This window comes from Pinus tabuliformis, chromosome Q (genome assembly GCF_031772625.1).
Source record: "Pinus tabuliformis cultivar Carrire ecotype Pingquan chromosome Q, CPIR1, whole genome shotgun sequence".
NCBI classification, from domain to species: Eukaryota; Viridiplantae; Streptophyta; class Pinopsida; order Pinales; family Pinaceae; genus Pinus; species Pinus tabuliformis.
The window spans coordinates 1,000,060,007-1,000,086,032 of record NC_142296.1 but is presented as its reverse complement, the minus strand read 5'-3'; the positions used below and the strand labels follow the sequence as shown (position 1 = coordinate 1,000,086,032).

Here is a 26,026-nt window from a genome sequence, read left to right as displayed (position 1 = left end):
CCCTAACATGGCATTCGGAGTCCAACAAAGAAGGAGTTGAAATTTCCCCTTGAAAACCTCGTGTGTTGAACAACACAATGTTGACTTGGCTCAACAGCTCAAGCAAACAATAGTATAATTTTCAGATTGATAAAAGCTCCCAAATGATGGTCCCTCCTCTTCTATTTATGCTTGTTGCCCTCTTCCTTTCCTCGTGGGCCCCATTCTCCACTAGCACACCTTCCTTCTCCTTCCTTCTCTCTCCACAAGTGTGTTTCCCTAAGGGAGTGTGTATTCCTTTGGTGTGTGGCCCCCACAACCCACCAAGAATTCGATTTTTTTCCTCTCCTAAGTCAAAATACCCAAAATTGTGGCTAATTCCAAAATTGTCAAAAAGTGTAATATTTCCTAAGTGGCTTAGGAAAATTGGGGATATTACAGTCCTCCCCGCCAAAAATTGCTTGTCCCCAAGCAATGCCTGAACAAGCGTCCCCACTATCTGATAGCCCAAACAGTCACTGCAAATAATACTGGGGTCCCAAATGTGTTGCTGAGTTATCCTTGTCCCATGCACTATCCTGTCACAAAGGAATCCCTCAATACCAAGATCCTGAGCCACCCTGCTCAATGTGGAGCACCCCTTGCTCCACCCACTATCCAGCCAGGTGTAGGTACCAAGAACCCTCTACGTTCTTTCAAGAAGTAGAGCATCATGATAATGCAGGGCTCTGTCCAACTCCCCAAGAAGTTGCCCTACCGAGTAGTCCATCCCATGCACTCCAAGAGTAAACTCCTGAAAATACAACCCAATCCCTATGGGGATGTAGTCCGTCCTGCATGAGCTTCCCCAGATAGTACCAATAACCGCTGGAAGCCACATGTGCCAAATAGCTACCCCCTGAATGCAAGCAATAGATGGGTATCTAATACTCGCAATCGACTCTATGTATGTGGGTCCCTCCTGGTCCTGCCAACTATCACCACTGGGTCTGCCATCCGCCCTCTCGATAATGTGCCAATACAATGTTTGGAGCGCAAACACATACTGAAAACTCAATGTTCCACTGAGTTTCTGAGATAGGGAAACACAGGAGCAAGGATATGCACAAGGGGGACGTATATAAGCAACCCCAAAATTTAGGGAATTTTCGGGAAACGGGGAGACGTCAAAGTCATATAGATTATAAAATTATAAATTATTAAAAATTTAATATATAAAAATAAAATCCCAAAAATATGTCAATAACTAAATAGAAAATCTTAATAATTATAATTTATGAACTACCAATGATCATTTGACATTTCTGCATTGTAAATCTAAAAGTAAATTACTAAATTGAATCCATCATTTGACATTATGCAATGTTCCATCTAAATTCATCATTTGACAATTGAAATTATGCAATGCACATCAAATTTTCAAAAACGATAAAAAGTAAATTCATCATATGACAATGACAATGACATTATGTTGAAGTCTAAAATAGCCATAGAATACTAAACTAAAAGTAAACATAGAAAGCACTGAGCAATGAAATACTAGTAAATTTCTCAAAAAGTACTAAATAATATTAATAAATATTAAGTTTTAAGTTTTAATATACTTTTTTTTGTTATTGTTTTTAATTTTTTTTAAGTTCTAAATTTTAATATAATATATATATTTTTTAAATTAAGTTTTAATATAGTTTCATTTTTTCATATATTTAAATTTGTATTTTTTTTAATTTTTAATGTTTAAAAAAAAATATTAGACATAAAAATTAGGGGACGCATATGTGTCCCCCTGGCAACACTGGAGATGTCCCCCGACATCTCATCAACATGTGGTGCGCTACTATCACCTGAGAACTTGATCACAACCCAGGATACCTCATCAATGGATACCTCCATAGACAACCCAACACGCAAGACATGCTCACTAGTCAGTTGTAGGTGACTATGGTTCGGAAACTCTATCATAGATTTGGATGCCTCTATACCTATCAGTGCCTCATCATCAGTGGAGATGTCCCCCGAAACCTCATCAACATGTGGTGCGCTACTATCACCTGAGAACTTGATCACAACCCGGGATACCTCATCAATGGATACCTCCACAAGGGATGGTGTCTCATGAACGGTGTATGCTCCACTGTCTCCTTGCCAACCATGGTCCCTTCAACTACTCTCTCATCTTTTGCCCTAATCCTTATCATCCCTACATAATTCCACTGAATCCCCACTGATTTGTGCATGCCTCTTAGTTTACATAAATCCCAAAAAGAGAGGGATGCCTGAATGCCATGACCCAATAATTGGGGCGTATTGGGTTAGTTGTATAATTGAGAATGGTCCTGATTCCCAGTTGCGGAATGAATCAACTACTCCCCAACATCAATCATCATTTGTTGCATCCTAATCACCTCATTCAAGGTTACTGCCATGTTGTTTGATTTTAATCTTTCTTTGGATCCCATGATTTCTTAGCTTTTTATTCTGGTCTTGTCATAGAATGAAGGGTTTCCCACAAGCTAAGCAAAGATTATGGCTCTGGTACCACTGTAAAATTCCTTTAGGAATACGACAATAAACAAAAAATAATACACATGCAACACATAAAATCCAACATGCAGTGACCCATGAATTCAGCCAAGAAATGTGCAGAACTGAGCCATTCTACTATATATGTGCAAGTGGAAAGTAAAAATTTAAATGGAGTGTGTGCACCTGGGCTTGCTAAAGCAAGCTTAACAACCCCAAGTGAGAAAGTATGTTGCCCAACTGCTAGGAAGTACTTCCCATTCTATTTCTACGCTGGCCTTGGATAATTGCAACTGTTGGCGAAGGAAGATGTTGGTTGGACCCTCGACTGCTCCAAAAGTTTTGAGAAATTAGCCACGTGCGCTACTCCACCTACTCAACCAAACACAGAAATGTCTCATGAACCCAAGTGGTGGAAATGGTTCTGGAATAAACTGCACCCTCCTCTATCAATTTATGTTGTTGGCTGCTGAGTGGAACTAGGAATTCTGCCCTCATAAGTGCTCAGAAAATTCTGCAAAATTAATCTTGGCCTCTCCTCAATAAACCCAGAAAGGGTTGGGCCTAGTTCCAACCTTCCAAATTTGCCCCCAATTAGAGTGAGCCCTTCCATCCGCTGGAAAATTGTACCACCAAGAAATCTACTACAAATGAGCCCCCAAATGCTGAGGAATGTTCCCCAAAATTCCCCTTATGCCTCCTGGAAAATCTCAACTTCAAACCCCTAGCCAATCCTCCCACAACTAAGTCTCTCCCCAAGGAACTGTGCAAACCCACTGCCTCTGCGTGTGCACTAGAAGAAGAATTTTGGCCTAAGGAATAGCCATTGGTTCAGCCCACCTAACTCCCACAAAATGGCTACAAAATACCAAAGTAGTGTGTCCCCAAAACTCAGTGCCAAAACGGTTCTTTAGCTCCCTCTCCCAAGGTGTGCGTATTTCCCTTCTGCGTCCAGAATGCCCCAAGAACAGTTCGATATCACTTGTAGAATTCTCCCGGATCAGCTCACAAGTGTAGCTATGGCTCCCCTAGGGTGGCACTCGGAGTCCACTGAAGGAGTTGAGGTTTCCCCTCGGAAACCTCGTGCACTGAGCAGCACAATGTTGACTTGGCTCAACAGCACAAACAAACAATAGTATAATTTTCAGATTGATAAAAGCTTCCAAATGATGGTCCCTCCTCTTCTATTTATGCTTGTTGCCCTCTTCCTTTCCTCATGGGCCCCATTCTCCACTAGCATGCCTTCCTTCTCTCTCCACAAGTGTGTTTCCCTAAGGGAGTCCATATTCCTTTGGTGCGTGGCTCCCACAACCCACTAAGAAATCTATTTTTTTCCTCTCCTAAGCCAAAATACCCAAAATTGTGGCTAATTCCAAAAATTGTCAAAATGTGTAATATTTCGATTGGCTTATAAAATTTGGGATATTACATAATGTGTGCATAATGGCAAGCATTTCCTTGTTATATGTGGACTTAAGACATTCTTTCTTGTTGAGCTTCTTGCTTTCAAACGTGATTGGGTGACCATCCTACATTAATACTGCTCTTATGCCAAGACCTGAAGCGTCACATTCAATTACAAATGGTTTTCAAAGGTTTGGAGTTGCCAATACAGGTGCATTAGACATAATTCTCTTCAAGTCTTCAAAACACTTTTCTGCTTCATCATCCCAACGAAATGAGTTCTTCTTTAGACGATTCATCATGGGTGTGGTTACATGGGCATAGTTCTTAATAAACCTTTGATAGTACCCAATCAACCCTAAGAATCCTCTTAACTTGAAGATGTTAACTGGTTTAAGCCATTCTTTAATAGCCTTGATCTTATTAGGATCTTCTTTTACTCCTTTCTTGGATATTATGTATCTAAGGTACTCTGCTTCTTTTCTGAAGATGCACTTGAACATCTTTGCATAGAAGTAGTGTTCTTTTGATATGGTGAAAACTTGCTCCAAATGTTGTAGATGTTCTTTCCATGTTTTACTATAGATTAAAATAACGTCAAAGAACACTAACACAAACTTCCTTAGATACGAACAAAATACCTCATTCATGGTGGCTTGGAAGGTTGTCAGAGCATTTGTTAATCTGAAGGGCATTACCTTAAATTCATAATGACCTTCATGCGTTCGAAAAGCAATTTTTGCTACGTCGTCTAGCCTTATTCTAATCTCGTAGTATCCCGATCTCAAGTCCAATTTTGAAAAGTATTGGGCACCATGAAGTTCATCTAACATTTCATCTATAAAGGGAATCAGAAACTTATTATTAATCGTTACCTTGTTCAGTCCTCCATAATCTACACATAGTCTAAAGGATCCATCCTTTTGGACTAAAACCACTGGAGCAACATAAGGACTTTTACTTTTTGAGATTATTCCACATTTCAAAAGATCTTGGACTAATATTTCGATTTCAGTTTTTTGATGATGTGGATATCTATACAGTTTGATATTGACAGGGTTTGACCCTGATTTGACTTCGATGATATGCTCATTTTCTCTTTCAAGCGACATCTTCATAGGAAGATCTTGGAACACCTTTTTGTGTTTTTGAATCAATTTTTGAACTTCAGCTGGTTCTTCGCTCACCAATCTTGGAGCTAACATCTCCATCTGATGACATTGCACTACATATGTTGGTGCTCCCTTCCGGATCAACTTCATCATCTGGGATGACGATATAATTTGATTCTGAGGGGTTGGAACCCAAATAACTTGCATTTATGCCCTTCCCATCTAAACTTTATAAATTGCTTTTAATGGTTGGCAGAGCAAGTACCAAGGGTTCGTAGCCATTGGATACCTAGGACCACATCCACTCCTCCTAATGGTACAGTGAAGAATGGAGATTATAGATTGTAGTCATGAATCTATAATTTGACTTTATGGCATTTCCCTACTTTTTCAATTTTCTTTCCATCAGCTACCATCAATTTCATGTTGGGCATGGGATATGCGAAAATGTTGAGCCTTTTCGCCATATTTGAGTCCAAAAAGTTATGGGTGTTGTCGGTATCTATTAGAACCATTACATTGCTCTTTTTGATATGTCCCTTTAACTTTAATGTCTGGGGCTGAGATATATACCTGTCATGGCCGATCATGATACTTGCGGAATATTTCGTTATCTGGTTCTGGAGAAAATTGTGGAGAATCTTCAACTTCTTCTATGTTTGATTCTTCACTGTCTGAATCATTGGTTGCTTTGCATGTACACAGGTTCTTGGTCTCTTTTCCCTTAGCACATTTATGTTTAGGATCCCATTTTTCGCCACAGCATTTGCACTTACCTTCCCTCATTCTTTGCATTTCCAAATTAGTTTTTTCTCCTTAACAAAGATGTGGTGGAACATATTTTGTATTATCCGTGTTAGCAATGTGAGGAAATCTTCGTCTCAAATATACTCTTTCAACTTTCGGCCACTGCATCCTTTCGAAATTCTTTTCTGTAGCTTTTGCTTTCTGTCTTGCTTCTTCTATAGAAGTGATGTCATGAAGCTCAAGATCAGCCTAGAGATGTGGTTTAAGTCTTGTGGTATATGATTGAATGAGACAAGTCTCTGATAATCCAGGTAGTCTTGTGGCTAGAGTTTCCCATTCTCTAGTGTATCCGTCCACATCTCCTTTTTGTTGTAGCCTGGTGAGTGCTGAGAAGAACTCTTCTTTGACACCTTGTAACCTCTTAAAGAATACATTTTTAAATTTCTTCCAACTAATAACAAGTGTCATCTTCTTCCACCACATATACCAATTATATGCTTCGCCTTCCATTTGCATGGATGCATCCCTGATCATTTTATCATCATTGTCAATACCGTAAATCTCGAAAAATTCTTCTGCTTTATTGAACCATGCAACACTGTATTTCTCGTCACCGTCAAATTTGGAGAGCTCAAGCTTTTCCCTTCGTTGATATGTAGCAACTGGTGCGGTGAAGAAGGGGTATTGATTCGAGAGTTGCATATTTGAGTATTGATTCCAGCTCTGCATATTTTTAAAATTCGTGTTACTATTTTGTTGATTGGGCATGGAGGATGCTTTTGAAGACTCAGGGTTCTGATGTGAGTATGATGAATTTGATGTATTTGAAGAATCTAGATGTTGAGTAGCTTCGTTATTCTGGGGTATTTAATATTTAGTCAAGAGTAATTTTCAACTTTTCACAAATACAACTCAGCATCGTCATTGCTTGATTATGAGCTATTGGCGTTGCATTATGATAACGATCCACCTTATTTGAAAGGATTGCATGATCCTTTTTAAATTCATTATGATTCTGCTCAAGTTGATTCTCTACTCTCTTCGTTGTGTCCTAGAGCTCCTTGATTTCATTAGAATGTTCTGTGACCTTATTCTCCAAATCTATCATTTTTTTATTAAAATCGTTCATCGTCATTAATGGTGACATCGATCGGGTATGTGGTGGTATATATTTATCCAGCTTAACCTTCTTGTTTTAACTTGGCCCTTTTTTTGTCTTTTTCAATAATAAAAATATATTTTATTTTTTTATTTTTCTTAAATAATTATATATTTATTGGACTATATTATAATTTAATTATATGATAAATTCAACTATATAATAAATAGTTTGAATTACCATATAATATACGAATTTATTAGTATCTACCACTAACAGGGGGCATGAACGGGGGACAAGTCACAACACACATACACGATGGTCAGGAACAAAGAAATGGAGAACGGCATTGGTCAATGACGACAGGGGGAACAGCGGTCGGAGCAAACAGGTAGACACCTGGAACCGGGTGAAAACACCAGGCAGAAGAAAAAGTGGGGGGAGTAGTGGTTCGATAGAGGCGTTCAACATAGGGCATGTGGAGGTTTGTAGACTAAACAGTGAGTGGGAATAATGGAGACGATAACCGCAGGCGAGTTGGGGAGTAGGGAGGACAAATGGTGAAAGAGGAGAGACGTGAAACGATAGATGCAAGCGAAACAGTGACCTGTGTAGCGAGAATTGTCCAGAGAGTCAAAATGGCTCTGATACTAGATGGAGCGAAGAGCCCATTAATTGACATAAAAAAAAAACATATATTTTTTATTAATAACTTGAATTATGATTGTTTACAATGAGGGTCCCTGGCCTATATACCACCATGGGCAACCTTTCGAGAAAGGGCATGATCTTATGATCATTCCCTTTCGTCTAATCAACCTAAAATTACACTAAACAATTTTTACATAATAGTATCATCATAAATGGTAGTTACACAAGTTAAGGAGACGAAGAGACATTGCGAGACAAAAAAAGATATTAAGCTTTCTCATCAATAATCTTTGAGGACAAAGTTTTTCTAAAGGTGAAGGCAATGTTATGAATATAACTTATATAAAAATAATACAAATAAATAAATAATCATAGTAATAGTTAATTAATTAATAATTAGTTTATGAAGAGGCATGTCTCTAAGGACATGACCATTCATGAAGGGGCACCTACCTAGGTATATAAGCAGGACCTCATTTATAACAATCAATCGTCTCATATCTCTTTTGTATTCAAACATATATATATATATATATATATATATATATATATCCTATGATGGATACTTTTATATTTCAGATATTCTGAATCTCTCTGTTGCGTATACAAACTTCGTTTGTTACACAGCCATGGCATTAAACGATGAGATAATTTAACTCAATTCATGTCTAATGTAAAACCATAATAATAGGTCAATGGGACTCAAAAATAATATCTGGTGTATATGTCCATATCAAGTGTTCTGTATATTGCCAGGAACAAGGGGCCTAAGAAAGAAAGCAGCATAACAAAAAGAATCAAGCAGAGAACCATGCAGAACATGAACATACAGAAAAATAGAGAAAGCAATGCATAAATAAGAGCATGAATTCTGAAAAACAAAAAACTAAATGGCATCTTGCAATGTTCCAATTTAATAATTTTTACCCCCTTTTGATTCACCTTGATTTTCTCAAAATTGAAAAGCATATCACATTGTATATAATCACATCCTTAACAGTTCTTTATTTAAAGAGATGGAATGTTTATATCACTCTTCTATGTTCAACCATTATATTGATAAAGTTATAAACATCATCATCTTTGCAACTCAAATCTCAATCAAAAAAAGAACACTAGTGCACTTGATCCTTTAATAACCTACCAGAAATCCTGATTTAATGAGCTTACCCTTCACTGACCAAGTTCCACGCCACGTTTACAAGAACAGTTTGGGTAAGTCCTATCTTGTTGAAGACCGACATTAGAGGATTGTATGGATGCTGAACAGTAAGTTCAAAATCTAAAGTGGTGAGTAATAATTGTTCGGCCTGGAGAACTTCTTGTTTATACTGCTCAAACCAATCCTGCAAGAGAAGTGGAAATCTCAACCAATTGAAAAATGACATAAGTTTCATGAAAAGAATTGATTTCTTCTCAGTTAACATGTACATTATGTCACAACCGTGTATAACTCTGAGGTAACCCTTCTGCTGGAAAATTTTGAAATTAAATAACAAAACGACATGTAAAATTCATATGTCAACAAAGTCAACATAAGTGTTGGATCTCAAATGAAGATAACCAATCCTCATTTCAATGCAAAGTGACATTGTTCTTGTTTTAACCACATTGCACATCAGAGAGGGCTTGTAATCCTGCCTAACATGGACTCGAACTTGGAATTCTTTTAGAATTGCCAAGCCAAAAATAATTCAGCTTGATTTGCAATGGAAAAAATTATAAAGCATGCATAAAAATAATGGATTTCATAGGGGGATAAAAGACTTACAACAGGAAGTAAATAATGAAAATTTGCCAACTCGTTCTTATGGCAAATCTCATATGACACTATAAGTACACTGTTCAGCGGACGGGGACTCTCCTCTGACTTTGCTGCCAAGAACATTGCAGCAGTTGCTATTACCTGCCAGTCAAAGGATATTTTCAAATTAGCAACCAAAACAATGTTTAAGAGACCATATGAGGGTAAAAACAAAAAACCAAATATAACCCACAGATAAACAAAGTCAGTAATCCTCCATTAAAGAATAGGAATATAACCCGCAGCCAAAGATGAAACAGACTGGAGCCTGCCTCCACAAGATATTCTCCAGCTAAATTTTGACGGGCCTAAAAAGCTATGCAGGGAAAGCTGGATGAGTGATTAGAAATATGGACTTAATTGGCTGGGGTTATAGGAAACTTCCTGCTCATGTTCGAATTCAACTACAATATAATTCAATAAAAGTTTGTCTAAGCACAAAGAAGTTCGATAAAGTTTCTTTTTAAATTCGATATCCACACACACACAGTAAAGTTATAAGTTTATCACAAAAAATTATATATATATATATAATATTAAGTTTTTCACGAATAATGCATATATAAAATTTTAAATCCATTACATATTATTTAAAGGTAAAACCAGTCAATGACAGCCGACCTTGTTTGCAGTAATGCTCCAGCGTGATATAAATGGTATTTGTTGTGACCTGCAAAACTAGCTGCCTAAGAACCTGCCCAAATATCATCACATTTGAGCATGAAAAAAAGAAAAAGAAAAAAAACCAGTGACAGCCAGTGCCCCCCGTTTACGCTATTATTCACATCAACACTTTAGTGTGTAAAATCTAATTGGTATTTGTTGTAACCTACAGACCCATAGCCACGTAGGAACACATATCGCCACATTAGGGTGTCGAAAGAGTGTCAAAATTCTCTGACAGAGCTAGCACGGGGACAAAATTAGGTTGGATCTCCATATTCTGTCACAGACCCCTCCCCGATTTGAAAGTAATAGCAAGTGGTGATTTCCTCTTTCTGTTAACCCTTTGAACACATACAGAATTCATACAAAAGAACTTTAACCCAAGTTCTAAGATCTGCCTAAATTCAAATTTGAAGCTTGTGACGCAGCAAACCTGGTGACTTGGTAACAATGGCAAGATCAAGGCAACAGCCATGACATCAAACCAATATTATCAAGCAGGTAGGGCAAGGAGAAGCTCCATCCCACAAGAGAGGGGATGTGTTTATAAAGAAGGATGCCGAGCAAGACAATAAAAAGAAGAAAGCATGATTGATTTAACACAGTATTGGACTCTGGAGACTAGTCAAGAAGATGAGATGAGGAGTGTTTATATAAGAGTTTGAGGGGCCTTAACTAGGTAGGTTGGAACATTTGTGAAAAAATAAGCGAAGCGAGTTAAAATTATAAAACAAGAAAGCCAGATTCCCGATGCATGAACATTGAGAAATGTGGCAAAATGTCTAAATCCAAGATCTGGGGACGAGAGCATAAGAGTATTTAGCAGACATCAATTAGTACCTGGAAAAAATGGAGGAAAATCACAAAAACAAAAAAAAATATTCTACACAATTCATTTGGCCAAAAGCAACCAGACTGAAGGTAGGGTCAGGAATGTGAGAGAAACACACAAGGTAGCTGACAATATAGCAAATAGGCGAAATGCTAGCACAGTTACAAGATGACCATAAATCTTTGACAGAGATCACTTGAGAGGGCCTGCTTGCCTGAACTTTCTGATTGGGTATTTTTAATTGAAAAGTAGTGGAGCCTGAAGCCCCAGGGAATATGCAGCCCCATAAGTAGAAAGTTGCTATATATACCCAAAATGGATAACCTACTGGAGCTTTGACGGGTTTGGAAGGCCTGTTGTCCACAGATTTGCACACCCAAGGCAAGTGGTAAAAATCCTCAACCCCACAAGGTGTGTTCTTTGTGGCAATGCTCAGAGAAGGGGCTGTCACCTGATCCCAACTCTCTCCGTTTAGGTTCTCTACTAGCTAAACCAAGGCGAGTGATCCCTAAAGAAGATATCTATTGAAGGCTTGTTAAATCTAACAAATTCTAGGAGATAGTCAGCAGATTAATAAGGCAGACTTGAAATATAACTTGAATTGAAATTAATTAGCAAGTATAAATGTTTATGAGCATATAAACATTGACAATAAAATAGATGGGAATAATATACTTGCAAGAAATATATGCTCAAGAAGACATCACAATACTTGCAATGGGATATAATTTTCAAGTTACAATAAGTTGCAAGAATAGATAAGCTGCAAGACAAGCGTTAGTAGATCAAGATAAAAGATTATATGCAAATTTGAGATATGAGCAACAAAATGAAATAGAACTTGCAAGAGAATAGAACTTGTACTTAAAAGAGAAATGTTCAAATGTTATAAAATGGCATTAAAGGACAATTAGCATGAACATGTAAATGAAAAACACAAGTACAAGAACATTAAGTGAAATGCTTGCAAGTAAATGAGATGCTCACAATCCAAATTGTATGATAACCAATTAAATACAAGGTGAATAAAAGTTATAAGTGAGTGTGTGAAATACGAGGTCTTGGTAAGTTTTATTTATGCCTAGTCTAAGGTGTTACTTCCCCTCAATTCCTTCAACTTGGTAAGGATTCGAGTTGGTTGCAAGAAGGCTAGGATGAGGAAGCTAAGGCTTCATTAACGATACCCACCTAGTTCTTCAAGACAACCTGCATGCCTTCGTTCCTACAAGAGATTTAGCCATGCAAGAGAACACCGAGGTCATGCATTTTACCTTTCCTCCAAACTCAAATTTTGGAAATTGAATGACAATTGAGAAAGTTTCCTAAAGGTCTATCAACCAAGCTTATGCTTGGAGGTAAATTTTAAAAAAACAAAATATAAAATGTAAGAGAGATCTAAAGTTAGAACAAGTGCTTAAATGACAAGATTGCTTAAGAATTGATATTGTCAATTATAGCTCAATTAAAAATCACACTTGCATAAAATTGTTAGATCTAAGATGCAAACAAGTTAGACAATGAAAAACTTACAATGAAATATGCGATATACCATATATAAGATTTATTATATCAGCAAAGGATGGATCAAATCTAAGCTCATAAATCAGCTATGAAAATGAGTGGAATTCAATATGCTAAATGGCCTAATGAAAAATGCAACTTAGAGACTAGATCTAGCAATTAGATGAGCAATTATATGATTAAATGAGCAAATAACTAATTTAGCAAAGAAAATGAAAAAAGTCAGTCACTAACTATCAAAAAATCCTCCTTCCAAATGAGGAGATAGGGACCCCAAGGGGAAAACGCCAAGCTCCCTCAAGAAGAAAAAATATTTTCTTAATATACAAAAAACCCTCTTATAGAGAAGTGAGGGTTTTAATCATGAGGAGGGTTTACAAATAGAGGGTTTCAAAGAGAGAAACCCCTTCCTCAAAATACAAGAAAAAGGAGAGAATTATTTACAATACTTTTTGCAAAATCTCAATGCAAGAGTTCCTACATGAGGAACTCGATTTTCCTCCAATAGATATAATAGATCTAACTTTTCCTTCATCAGGTCTAGCTTTGATGCATCAACTTCCAAATTTTCAAGAGAAAAATCCAGATCTGCGCAAAGGAGAGGGATAGAAGGCTTGTTCTCCACAGATCAGGGTGTGAGGAGATCTCAAAAATATAGATATGTTAATCCTTCAAGCCTTCACCTGTAGATCTCCTCAAAATGCCTTCAAAACCCCACAGATCTGCACAAGCATGGAGAGGAAGATCAGATTTGAAGCAAGAAAAAGTAGATCAGAAAATAATGAGAATATACACATAAAAATACAATTGCTAGCCACAAGAGTATGAGGACACCTCCGCTCTTGGGCAAGTAATAAGGAATTAACCCTCTAATAAGCTCTGAAAAGCTAGATCTGTAATTGAAAACACATAAAATAAGTAGATCTAGATTTAGATTTCGAAACAAATTGTTTTCAGAGAACTAGGGTAGAGACTCCCTCTTCAATATTTAGATCAGCCCTTGAGAGAAGTAGATCAATGTGGGCTCTTGCTCCTTTCAACTTGGTAGTGGGTTCGTTCAACCAAAAACTTACCCCACGCTCAAGATCTGCTTCAGATAATAAAGATCTATACACACTTCACAAAAAATTATTAGCTCCACAAGGAGATAGATTACACAATGAAAAAGAAGGCTAGGGGTTCAACCAAAAACCCACTAGTCCTTCTCCCTCTAGAGTGGTCCTCTAGCTCAAAAACTAACACAAAATAGCTTGCATTGTAGAGCTCTTAATAATTTGCTCAGATATTTACTCTAAACAGAATATGAAACCTGCTTTAAAGATTTAACCAGAATTCATAATATTGACCTAGATTTATCATTAATCCGATAGTGAATTTGAAAATTAAAATTCAGAAGAATACCTGGAAGTTAATTTGAAGAAATTTATGGTTTGGCGTTTCCCAATTTGCTCCTGCTACCAAAAGACCAAAACCTCCAAGCCAAACTGGACACACTCTGCGTACCCACCTCCAAAATACTTCCAATTTGAAGTAATTTGGCCCCCATGCCCAAAATCTTCAGAAATAATTGCTCAAACCTCCAGTTCTGAATTCCAATCCTTCAAATTCAAATTCCAATCTTCAGTTCAGAATTTCAGTCTTTTGTTCCCTTTTTTTCTCCCCTTCCAATTCTCCACGTACTTGCATAAATTGCTTTTTTAGGCAGTCACCGCCTTCTTCCACCGCTCTTGACAGATTAGATTTAGGGAGTCGTAGTGTTATGTGTTTCTGGAAGTGTACGAATATTTAATAACCATAGATATTATCATGTTTGATTTTTACTTTTAATTTTAATTATACATACACTTACATTAATATGTTTGTAATGTTCATTATATAAATTAACTTTATAAATTTTAATTATAATATTTGAATAAAATAATATTTATATATATTTTATAATTATTAATTTATAACTTTAATATTATTATGGTGGAGAATATTAATTTCATTCATTAATCTTATACTTATGAAATATTAATTATGCATATTCTAAGTGTCAATTTTTAGGTATTATCTCATTTCTTAATTATTTTAGGTACTCAAACCTTTTATTATTTATTTAAACATTTTTCATAATTATTTAATAAGTATATTAGCGCAAGGTATGCAATGTAATAATGTATGCATATGTAACTATCATATGCATACATCATATACATACTAATACATTTTTGCCTATAAATCGAAATGGGTCATTGCATAAATCAATTAATCCAATGTCTGGCAGATGGAAATAATAATCAATTAGCACAAGTAGAGCATTAATCACAAATAAAACAGTTATACCTCAAAAGAAGAATAACACCATATAGACTAAACCCCAAAGTTCTTGCTTTATTAGATCTGAAAAAATTGAGTACAAAATATGGCAGAGCTGCTAGCCCAAAAATTCATCCAAGTGTTACAATGTGCTTCAAATGAGGAGCCTATGGCTCAATTTATAGAAAAAATGGGAGAGCTCTCAATCATAAATCCATCTCCAAGTGTCAAGTGATGATCCCAAGGAAAAAACATCTAGATCTCATCAATAAATTCGATCCCTTCTTGAAACCCCTATGCAATCCTTGAGGAAGATAGTCGTTTGCACTTGAATAATGGGTGGAGTGGTTTGGACCACTTTAGCAACGCTCTCTTGGTCCATCTTGATCATGTCCCATTCCAATCACGTAACTTGAACCATCAAATGAACTAGCTTGGACCACCTCTCTAAAAAATGTGAATTTCTTGGGATATTAGTTGTGCTTGAGGACCATCAAAATTTTCTTGGTGAATATCTTCCTTGGTAAGTAAAATTTCCATCACTTTTTGACTTGACTTTTACCCATGTGACTTTCCACTTCTTTTTTCAGTATTTTCCACTAGGAGATCATTTTTATTTTCTCCCAATTATTACTTTTCAGCTAATTATTTGCTAGTTTTTGCCAAAACTTTAAAATATTGGGTTTTGAGGTGTGAATAATCACTTTGTGACCCTCAAAGTGTGTCTAAATAGAAACTTGAGGCGTAGAGGTCTAATTTTGAGTACTCATACCCCCTACAACTTCTCTAGACAACACTTATTACACCATACATCAGAATTTTATTAAAAATTGCATCCAACGGGAAATTTTTAACAATTAAAAACTGACACTTAGACTTAACCAAATTCCGCGAAACTTTAGAGATGATCTAGTATAGTTATATACATTGACTTTAGACACTAGGACTCACCTAAGACCTTACCATCAAACCACACTTCAGCTTTAGGGTATATCTGGGAGAAAAGCTTAACTATTTATAAGTGTTAAAAAACACAAATAATCAACCAAGGAAAAAAAACGCCCTAGAGTGAACTCACTTGCTAGTCAAGTCCTAAAGCTACCTACGCCTGATACATGACCCTTTCTCATCATACTAGAATCATGTTTACAATGTCCCCACAGGGTTGCGAATCTCAACAACAGATTGATGAGACAGAAAAGAAAGAGGCTTTGAAAGCCCTGATGAAGTCTGGATTTACGACTGATCTGAAGCTCCAGGAATGCTCTGAATTTTGCTTTGATCATGGACTCCGACAAATCTTCAATTGAAACTTTAGTGGTCAACAATGCCTAATGGCTTTGGTTTCTTTAAGTTTAGCAATAGTGTGCGTGTATGTGTAATTTACAGTTTCAATTTTTAGTATTATAAGGCTGAGAGAGATCTGTTCTGGGTTGTTAGCAGTAGACGCTATGATGATTAAAATGGACAGAAGCCTCTTCACCAAAGTTTCTTAGCAGTTTGTAATGGTTCTGTAGAGCAGTTTTTTGGAAAAGGCTAAAGCTTAGTTGATTGTACTTGGATGCATATACACATTAAGGATCTTTTGAATCTTAGAATAGAAATATATTTCCTGGCCACCATGGAAACCAATGAAACAGAATATATTAGAAACTCTTACATTAGAGCAAATTTAGGTCCCATTTAAACTTTTATATACCTGTTGTATGAAGCGAATTTAATTACTTTATTTAATCTTGAAAAGAAATAGATAAAAATAATAGCTACTCAAGGAGACTAAATACAGATCAACAATAGCTGCAAGAGATATATTCTTTTAGCAAGCGCGCAATCTATATCTCTGCTAAATAGCATAATAATCTTTGTACCTTCATGGCAACCATCTTAACCTGCATAGTACATTCAACATTATGTTGACCTGCACTCATTGATTGAAATCAAACCATCTATGCAACCATTTTATCAAAATTATTAACATATGCAACTGGATAGGCTGGAACAATGAATATCTCCAGAACCACAGTACCAGCTTGGACTATACCAGAGATTCCTCCCTTATATCAAACTTTACAAATGCCAAGCTAAGAAACTTTGAAATCTCCTAATGTCTACCCTGCTTCATAATACTATGGAAAGCCATTACAGTAGCCTTATAACATTAAGGAAAACTGAACATGGCCACAACCTCCTTTCTCCCATTGAATAAAGAACTCTACAGATACACATTGTGGCCTTGGGCACATGGTTCCAATGAAGGGGATTGGCATCAAGCAGCACACATTAGTGGCTTCAGAACATTCAGGGGCCTACATATTATTTGGCAACACACATCCAACCAATATTCAAACAAGGAAGAACATCAATACCTTTCAAGTTACAGGTGATTTGCATGCATATTTAAGCCAGGCATTATTGCCAAGACCATAAAAGACTTGCAAATCATTATCATGTGTATTAAGGAGCTTACAACAATTCACCCCTTAACTGAAATGTCATCGACTCAATGGTTTTAGCTAAGGACTGAAACTAGTCAGCTAGCACCATGGTGAGAAATGGTTTTGAGATAGCATTTAGAATTTGGCCTTGGGTCAGCCCACCCCAGGTTCATAGAATAGGATACATTTCACAATGACTTCAAAGCTAGATAACCGGATTCGTCCTAGAGGCCCCTCGAATCCCGAATCCAGTGTGTCCGACGCGATTCTGCCCTGATTCGTGTCCAAATCCAATGACACACCGTGCCCTTTCCTGACTCGTCGAATCCGAGGTCGTGTCCCGATTTTCATCTGCGTGTCACGATTTTGGGAATCATGTCCTATTTTCCAGGACTCGCTAGGCTCAAAAAGTGACCTGTGCGGGTATGAAAAGGCAGCATTTGGTCATTATAGCCACGCATATTTTCATTTGGCAAGCGTTTTGGCAGCTTCATGATCAAGTCTAGGCCCTAGTATTGATAAGCTATTCATGGTAATGTCAAATTCTTAAAGTAAAAGTGACATTCTCCTTAATCTTCATTTTCATCCTTTTTCACTTTTACTTAAATTTTTAACATTACCATGAAATGACTTAGGATGTTTGAGAGTGGTTCCGACCTCATTGGATTTCATATGGAGAAAGTAGAATTTTAGATTTCATTCAAAATCCAGCAGACTTATCAGTTTTTCAGGATTTTAGGATTGGGGGATTGCAATGTTTCCATTGAATTTTGTCATGTATTAGGGTATGGAATTCGTATTTAATCAAGAGCACCAAACCAGGAGCTTTTGAAAATGTCGCTCCCACTCCCGTTTTCACTCCCACTCCCAAGTAACACTGTTCCTGATGATATGGGTCTGGACACCAGTGTTGAGTTGGCATTGACCAGCATGGATCTCAATTATCCAGTGCTAGAGCCTGTTAGATTTGATCACTTAGAGGGGTCATCCTCCACACCAGCAGATGCAGAGGCGACTATGGATACAAGGGAGGAGGAGGATGCAGAGGAGAGCAGTGGGGACCATGATGATGAGGACAGTGATGCTGATTGATGCCTTGAGGCTTGTATACCTGTAGTTGTTTTATATTTTCTATTTCTATTTGCCATTGGCATTGCACCAGCACTACCTATGTAACACGTTTTGATTTGATGACTTAATGAGAAAACTACAGTTGTTAGTGTTACTATCTTGTAGTTGCAAGTTGTCTTTCAGTTATGAATTATGAATCATGATTTAACTTTTTAATAGATTTATCATTTATGTGACTAGTACCACTGACATTTATTTGAATTTTGTATGTACGATGCATGCTAATAGCTATAGATGAAGATCTATGTTTGAAATCAATAAATTTGTATTGTTAATTAAAATTTGTGTAAGAAATATCTAATTTTTAATATATATATATATATATATATATATATATAAAATAATATATAACCAATCCTACGTGTCCTGTTCCGGGGGGTCAACGTGTCCGAATCCGACACCACGAATCTCGAATCCTACGTGTCACGAATCCCCGTGTCAAGTGACTTAGCTTCAAAGATATCAAGACCAGCATATACTATATATTCAATCAATGGATCAGCCACAGCATTCTTGCAATGGGTTTTAAGCACATTGTGCCAATGATATCCAATAGTCTCATTTTGCTGGATACAAGACGCTTACAGTTGTGATGAAAACCCCAATGATCTGGCCATCATAACAAGATGGTATATTGCAGTTTTCCCAAATTAATTAATCTTTTTGAATATTTATTGACCACTAAACCCTTTTTTTGTTATTTTCTCTTTTTCATTTTTGGGCAAAGTGAACATGGAGGGGTTGGGGGCGACACACTAAAAAAGTGCAATTCCATTAACGTCCCATAGAGTCCAAATTCCTCAAGTCTTTAGGGCTTAAACACTATCTGTAACTGAAGCAATCCCCTGTAAGTAAAATTTCAATTGTTTCTTTCAAAATCTTCTACAAGAAAATTTGTAATTACAGGTCTTCGTTCTGAGAAGATTGTTGTATTTCCAGTCAAAAATCAAGTGGATTTTGACTCAAACATCAAGTGGGTTGTAGATGTGAAGTGAGCTTGCTCTCAATAGTGCTCCCTCGGATATCGAGGTTGTCATCCAAAAAGGGGACCGAGCCTGTTTTGCATGAAGATCCAAGGCGTTGTTTAAATTTGAAGAGTATAAATTGATTTTCCAATTGTTGATCCTCAAGTTGTTGCCATCTAGTTCTATGCATAGTACAAAAGAGACTCCCTTATCACTTTGCACCTTCTTTGTGGTGAGTGGTGCAATGTTGGGCATGATAGCAAATAAAGTTATCATCAGTGCAAGCTAAGAAGCTAAAATCTCAAAATGGTCCAAAATTTGGACCAAAACCACACAAAAAAAAAAAAAACCTAGAAAAAAATAATTAGATCATATAAAAGATACATAAAATGTTGGAATTTAATAAAATAATTATATATCCATGTCAATCCAACCATTAGATGCCAAATATGCAAAGTTTGATCATGCATATAGGATGCAATATTCGACATAGAAAAATTGCACTAATTGCAATAATTATCTGAACCAAAATACATAAACATTGAGGCACTAAATGGCCTATAGATTCTAGTAGCCTATGTTATGCAGAAATTCCAGAATAGTTTTTTAAGGGAATACACAAGTTCCTATTACACTTTAATAAGATCCATCTACATACATAAATTGCTTCCAAGGGACATTGTTTTCTATTGAACCATTCAACATAGAGTGCTAAATAGCCAATTCAAACAATGTACCTCGTATGTTGAAACTTGTATAGTAATGAGGTGGACAATCTTATTAACAACTCCTGTTCCCTAGGGGCATTTTCTTCTTGCTTGCATGCAAGAATTCAATTCCCTTGTTTTGGCCTTCCAATCCTACAATCCCCCAACCATCAAGATGTAGAAGACAAAGATTACATTGTTTTACTTCACATAGTGTTGAAATATTGAAATGCAGAAAAATTGTTGACTTTGTTAAAACTGGATAAACACCACAATGTCTACTTTCTCCATGTGAGGTCCTAGGAGTCTAAGACCATAACCAAACACCTTGAAATGTAGTTTCATTTCAACTTTCAATACTTTGTTAAATTTGGAAAAAACATCTCAATTTCTACTTTATCCATGTGAGGTCCTATGAGTCTAAGACCATTAACAAACGCCCTGAAATGGATTTCCACTTTAACATTCAATGTTAAAAATTTAAATTAATGGATACTTTATTCAATTTTGAAAAGTTAATAGCAAAAGTTAAAAAGAAAATCATTAGGGAAAGATTTGCTTGTCTAACTAGATTTCCATGCAAGTTGACGTCCATAGTCAACATTGACAAAATTAATAGAGAGGGAGCATCATTATATAGAGTTGAATTAGGGTTTCCTTTTGGGGAAGGAGGGCAGATGGTGGTGGGGCTTTTTCATGTTTTCCTCCACCTTCACTTTTTATGCATCTTGGGGGGCATAAGTCAAAACTGGCGAGTTTCATCAATTCTTGTTAGAACCAATTAGTTCGGGCTCCAAACCATCGGGTTCAAACAAAAATGGTCCAAAGCAATCTTGGTTCAAGTCTTTCCACAAACCTCATCTGTTTTTTGACTTAACCGATCAATTCTAATAACATTGATGCCAATATTGTGGAATTAGGTATAGATGGTATTCAATCACATTGATTGATTCGTGCTTCCTCTTCCTATTATGCGCACATTCTAAACAAGGTTGTCATCTACTAAATTCTTACATGGTCAAATGTCAAAGTAATTTTGGTAGGCCTCCTTTTTGTAAGGGCATTTTTCCTTGCCACTATTTTTTTTTCCCTATCCTTTTCAAGGCTAAGATGTGCCTACATCCTCATCATTTGCTCAATCTTATTTTCTATTTAGGGCATGTGATTTCCTTTTCTATTTTCCAATTGGTTGCTCACCTCTGACCTATTTGAATTGCTCCCCTGGGTGAAGGCATTAACAATGATGTACAAGTTATTGTTGATAACCAACCAACTTCTTGTAACATAGGCATTGGTTTAAGGCCTTCTTCAAATCCTTAGTAACTCCTCATATGGGTACTTTAATCCTCTATAGCCCACCTTGGCAACCTCTTCTACCTAAAGTGTGTTAATATTTGTAGCTCAAGTAGGTACTTTTACACAAGCCCAAGTGTCTAGGCGTGCAAAAGAGATATCCTTAGACACTTGCTCTAGTGCGAGCAAGTTGCATTTGTAACTTGGCCTAAGTTTTAACTTAGAAAAAGCACATAATTGTTATGTTGGCTAACTAAGCGAAAGAAACATTAGAAAAGTGAAGTATTTACTTTAGTAATCACGTTTAATTTCAGCCCTCGATGTCGAGTGAGGCGAGACCTAAGCTCGACCGTCAATCACTTCAAAGATTAGGGTTAGGGATTTAGCTCAACGAAAAGTTATAAAAGCAAGCTAAGGAGAGGGAGAAGAGACACCATACAATAGCACAAGATTGAGACAAGCATCTTAGTGAGGAATGTAATACTCTAGTGTATTGGGTCTAAGGAAAGGGGGCAGCAAGGAGATCCAAATCAGCCAAGGAGGGCTTGATTAGCTAGATCAGATCCAGTTGTTGTACATGTATTTCCTCAATTGGGCCATTATCCCAAGACGGGAGCCCAAGTAGGTTCTAAATATTTTAATGATGAACTCATTTGATTGGGCAGAATCTATTGTGTCATTTTTATGAGACTGATTATATTTTTTCTTCTACAAATTTAATGTTAATAACCTAGTTGTGCATTCATTTCGTAGATATGTAATCTGCTAGGTCAATGGATTGTCGAAAGCTAGGTTTGCGGGAAAATTAACAAAGTGACTCTTCAGATTGACCATGGGAGGTTTGTGCACATCCCTTTCCCCATGGTGATATTTATCTATTACTAACTCAACCCAATGCTATTTCTCTAATGGCATAGTCACAAATACCACTTTTGCAAAATTTACATATAAGCCAAATCCCTCCTTGTAATTCCACATCAAACATAAACTTGTGACCTCACTTGGATTCGTGCACCTGTTTTTGCGTACACCAATATTGGAAATCTAATTCATAAATGGCTTCCCATGCAAAAGCATACTTAGATGTAAAATTTCAAGGACTTCTTCCAATACACAATGAGTGCCTATGAAAGAAAACAACCTAAACATCCTCTAGACACCCACCACAGCCTATTCCACAAATTCATCACAGTGTTCACCAACTGCAATGTAGTGTACAAGATTCATTAAGAGGTTCATAGGGGTTATGAGCTCCTTTTAGGTCAAATTGGGCAGCATCCTTAAAGATAAATCCTCCAACATAATGACCCAAAAGGCATAAGCAATGAACCCAATAAAAATGCGTTGTGAAACTCCCAACAACATTGTCATAACTCAATGTTCCTATGCAAATTTGATTTGACCCAATTAATGGACTCAACCAAATATGAGGCAAAGCTAAGGAGTTTTGACAATAGTAAATGTAGAAATCCTCTTTTAGCATGGATGTAGAGATAGAAACTATGTTTGTGTCATCCTTGAAAATTTGGCAAACTTTAACAAGTAGTAGTTGCTTGAATTTGAAATCATTCATTGCCTCCAAAATCGCACGTCATTGTTGAAAATCGGGTAGCTTGGGAGGTAGTCCCACAAGTTCTGGGTGCTTGACTTGTGAGGAGGAAACCCACTTTCTGGACAAAGTAACCGAGCCAATGGGTTTTGGACCCAAAGTCGTGGGCTTGGAACCCAAATTTATTATTTTTTTATCCTAATTGTTGTGAAGGACACCTTTGATGGACAAAAGGGGCTCCTAATGCAACATTAGAGAGCCTATGTATTTGGCATACCTTGGGGGTCATTTCATTATAGCAATCCATCCTTGAGAGAACAAGATCTCATAAAGTGTTAAAATTGGCAACTAGGGCCAAACTCCACATGGGTCATCTCATTTATGGCAGCTGATATTTTTTTCTTGGATTCCTCTCTCCGAGAGGTGTAGGATTGATCCAGAGATCATCCGATTATGACATGTACAAATGAAGTTATGAATTTATTTTGATTATGGACAAATTGTCAAGGTCAGCCAGCAAACTTATGTAGCGTCAAAAGCTCAACAGTCACGTCTATTCATCCTCAACGTTGCATATAAATAGAAGATGACTTTGCCTCATTTGGACACACTCATCTTCACACATTTCTCTCTCTCCTCATTGATTGGGTATGGATTTCTGGGCAGTCTCTCTCTCCACACGTGCGAAGGAAAGGAAGGCAAATTTTCTGTTTTGGGCGTTGACCAAGTTTGACCGAATTTCAGAAACTGTTTTTGGGCTGTGTTGACCATCTTTGACTGTGATTTTTGGTGGAGGAGCTCTGTCCCAGCAGGCCGCATTTCTGGGCACAGAAATTGAGGCTAAACGTTGACTTTGACCAGCATGGCTGACCGCAAGTTGACTGTTTGTCCAGATTTTGACTGGGCTGATTTTGGACTATTTTGAGGGCTGATTCATCTTGCTGTTTGGATTCCGAAGTTGACTGAAGTTGACCAATTTGTTGAGGGTCAAATCTGCCCTGTTGACCAGTGTTGACTTTTCTGGTTAGGGCTCTTTTGCTGCTATTTTAAATTATCAGATTTGTAAATTGTACTATCTCTCTCTCTGCTGAACTATTGATGACTATAAGAAGAATTGATCAAGGGTTTCCCCACATTGGGATTTGTCCCTGGCTGGTGCCACATCTTGTGTCCTCTTATCTTGGCTTGTCTTCTACTGTTTATGTTTATGTTCTATCTGCATTTTACTATCATGTTGATGTGATTGCTAAACTGGATATCGATATTGGGCTAATAAAGAAATTGAAGTAAAATTGCTCTACATACCATTGTTGCCTAAAATTAACATAAAGTGAGCCACTGAATTCCAAGAAGTTGAGCTTGAGAGGATGTGTCTGTTTGAAAAGAAAATAACTATCCAAGGAAGGTCGAGTCATCAAGGAAGCACTTTTGTGTGGTTTTGTGTTGAGTAGAAAAGTTTCTTACTGTTGGCCAAAAGTTTGTTTGGTACCTTGAAGGAGGGCGGAAGCCCTAAGTCTACAACATAAGGTCTGAAAGGGACTCAGGTCTGTTACAATAAGGCTGAAAGGTCTCAGGTAGTGCACAGAGAGGTCTGAAAGGGCCTCATCCCTGTCCTGCAATAGGGCCGAGAGGCCTCAGGTGGGAAATAAAGAGGACGAAAGCCTCAGACCAAAGATAAAAGGAAGGCTGAAGTGAATCAGGCCAGGAAGGAGGCTATCTAGTGTGGACAGGAGGCTACTCTTCTGTAATAAGGAAGTCTGTTGAGCTATTAATGAAGTTTGTTCATGAAAGGAGGCTTCAACAGCAACGTTAAAGGCTGATGTACCCAGTGAGGAACTGGGAGTGCAGGGCACTGAAAGGAGCCAAATGGAGGGATAGAGGTCAAATGGAGCTAACTCTCTGTCAACAACAGAACTAAAAGGGCTGGAAGAAAAGGACTTCAACCAGCAAGTAAGTCGATTGATTTGTCTTTCATTTTGTTGCACAGATTGAGGGTCAAAGGGAGCTGGCCTCAAGCCCTAGTTGTATATTGTTGTATACTTGTCTTGTATCAGGTTTCATAAAGGGCCATGATCCCTGGTATGGGAGCCCTGTGTTTGTTTTATTGAAGGACAAATAATAACAAGTTTGGGGCCACTTATAAACCTGTGTACTTTATTGTTTCACTGTTGTTATATTTCCGCTATGCAAAGTTGTTTTGGTTGAACACTCCTAGTGTGTTTGTGTGCTAGTCTAGCCATAAACCAGACCTAGTGTGTAAGGAAAATTCAACATGGTATCAGAGCCAGTTTTGAAGGGACAGTTAAATCAGAGTGTGCACAGGAAGCAGCCTAAGAGGGGAGTTGGTTGATTTGTTGTTGAAGAACTAACAGCATGGCAAAGTTGATTGCTAGTCTGAGGTATGAGGACAGGTTGGATGGGTTGTTCAACGATAGTCCTTGGAAGGAAAGGATCAGGCTAGTCTTATTGGTGAACAAAATATGGGAGTTCGCGGACAAGGAGATTGCTAAGCCAACAACTCCTAAAGAGTTGGTTGAGTTTGAAGAGTTAGATGCAAAGGCCAAGTTGATCATCCTAGATGGAGTAAAGGATAAATTGATTCCTCATCTTACCGAGAAGAACACTGCACATGATATGTGGAAGGCTCTTCAGGACTTGTTCCAAAATAAGAACGAGAATTGATTGATGGTATTGAGAAAAAATCTCAAGAACACCAAGATGATGGATGGTGAGAATGTGGCTTCATATTTGACGAGGTTTTCTCAAGTTCGTGACGAGTTTGTTGCCATTAGTGATAACCTTCCAGAATCTAAATTAGGGAGGACTATCTTAAAGGGCTTCACCGAGGAATGGAAGCCATTTATCAAAGGAATAGTTGCTCGAGACAAATTTCCAGATTGGAATAGGTTATGGATGACTTCATCCAAGAGGAACTACGGAATGAGGATCTTCATAAGCAGAACTCTAATGTAGAGAATGTGGCTCTCGCAAGTAAGATGAAGGGCCAAGCTAATAAGGACTTGAGTAAGGCGAAGTGTTTCAGATGTGGCAAGCAAGGTCATTATGTGAGTAAGTGTCTGCATCGGAAGAAAGGAGATAATGAGAAGAAGAAAGAGATAGCAATGGCTACTACATCCATAGCCAAGCAGGATGACTTCGCAAGAAGGTTCGAAGAGGATTTTGCTCTAGTCTCTCATTTCTCTGAGGGCACCATTGAGGAGGGTGCATGGTGTTGATTTCTGTAGCATCGAATGTGCTCTTGCCTCGAGATTTTGCGGAGAGGCTAAGACACATGCATTCTCCCATA

At 37.4% G+C, this 26,026-nt stretch overlaps 1 protein-coding gene across 7 annotated transcripts in view; it reads right to left on the bottom strand.

Annotated features, from left to right (window-relative positions):
• The window catches only part of LOC149222850 (putative cyclin-T1-1), a 138,260-nt gene that overhangs the window by 54,053 nt on the left and 58,181 nt on the right, over nt 1-26,026 (bottom strand). For 6 of the 7 annotated variants that reach the window (XR_016249446.1, XM_089385650.1, XM_089385646.1 and 3 more), the window contains 2 exons: nt 9,287-9,421; nt 8,686-8,861 (listed from right to left, as the gene is read on the bottom strand). Coding sequence is in view for 6 of the 7 variants with exons in the window: in XM_089385650.1 (XP_089241776.1) it covers nt 8,686-8,861; nt 9,287-9,421 (311 nt within the window). In the remaining variant the exon portion in view is untranslated. Of the gene's footprint in view, nt 1-8,659; nt 8,862-9,286; nt 9,422-26,026 lie in introns of all 7 variants that reach the window. The other variant, XM_089385651.1, reaches the window with a different exon arrangement.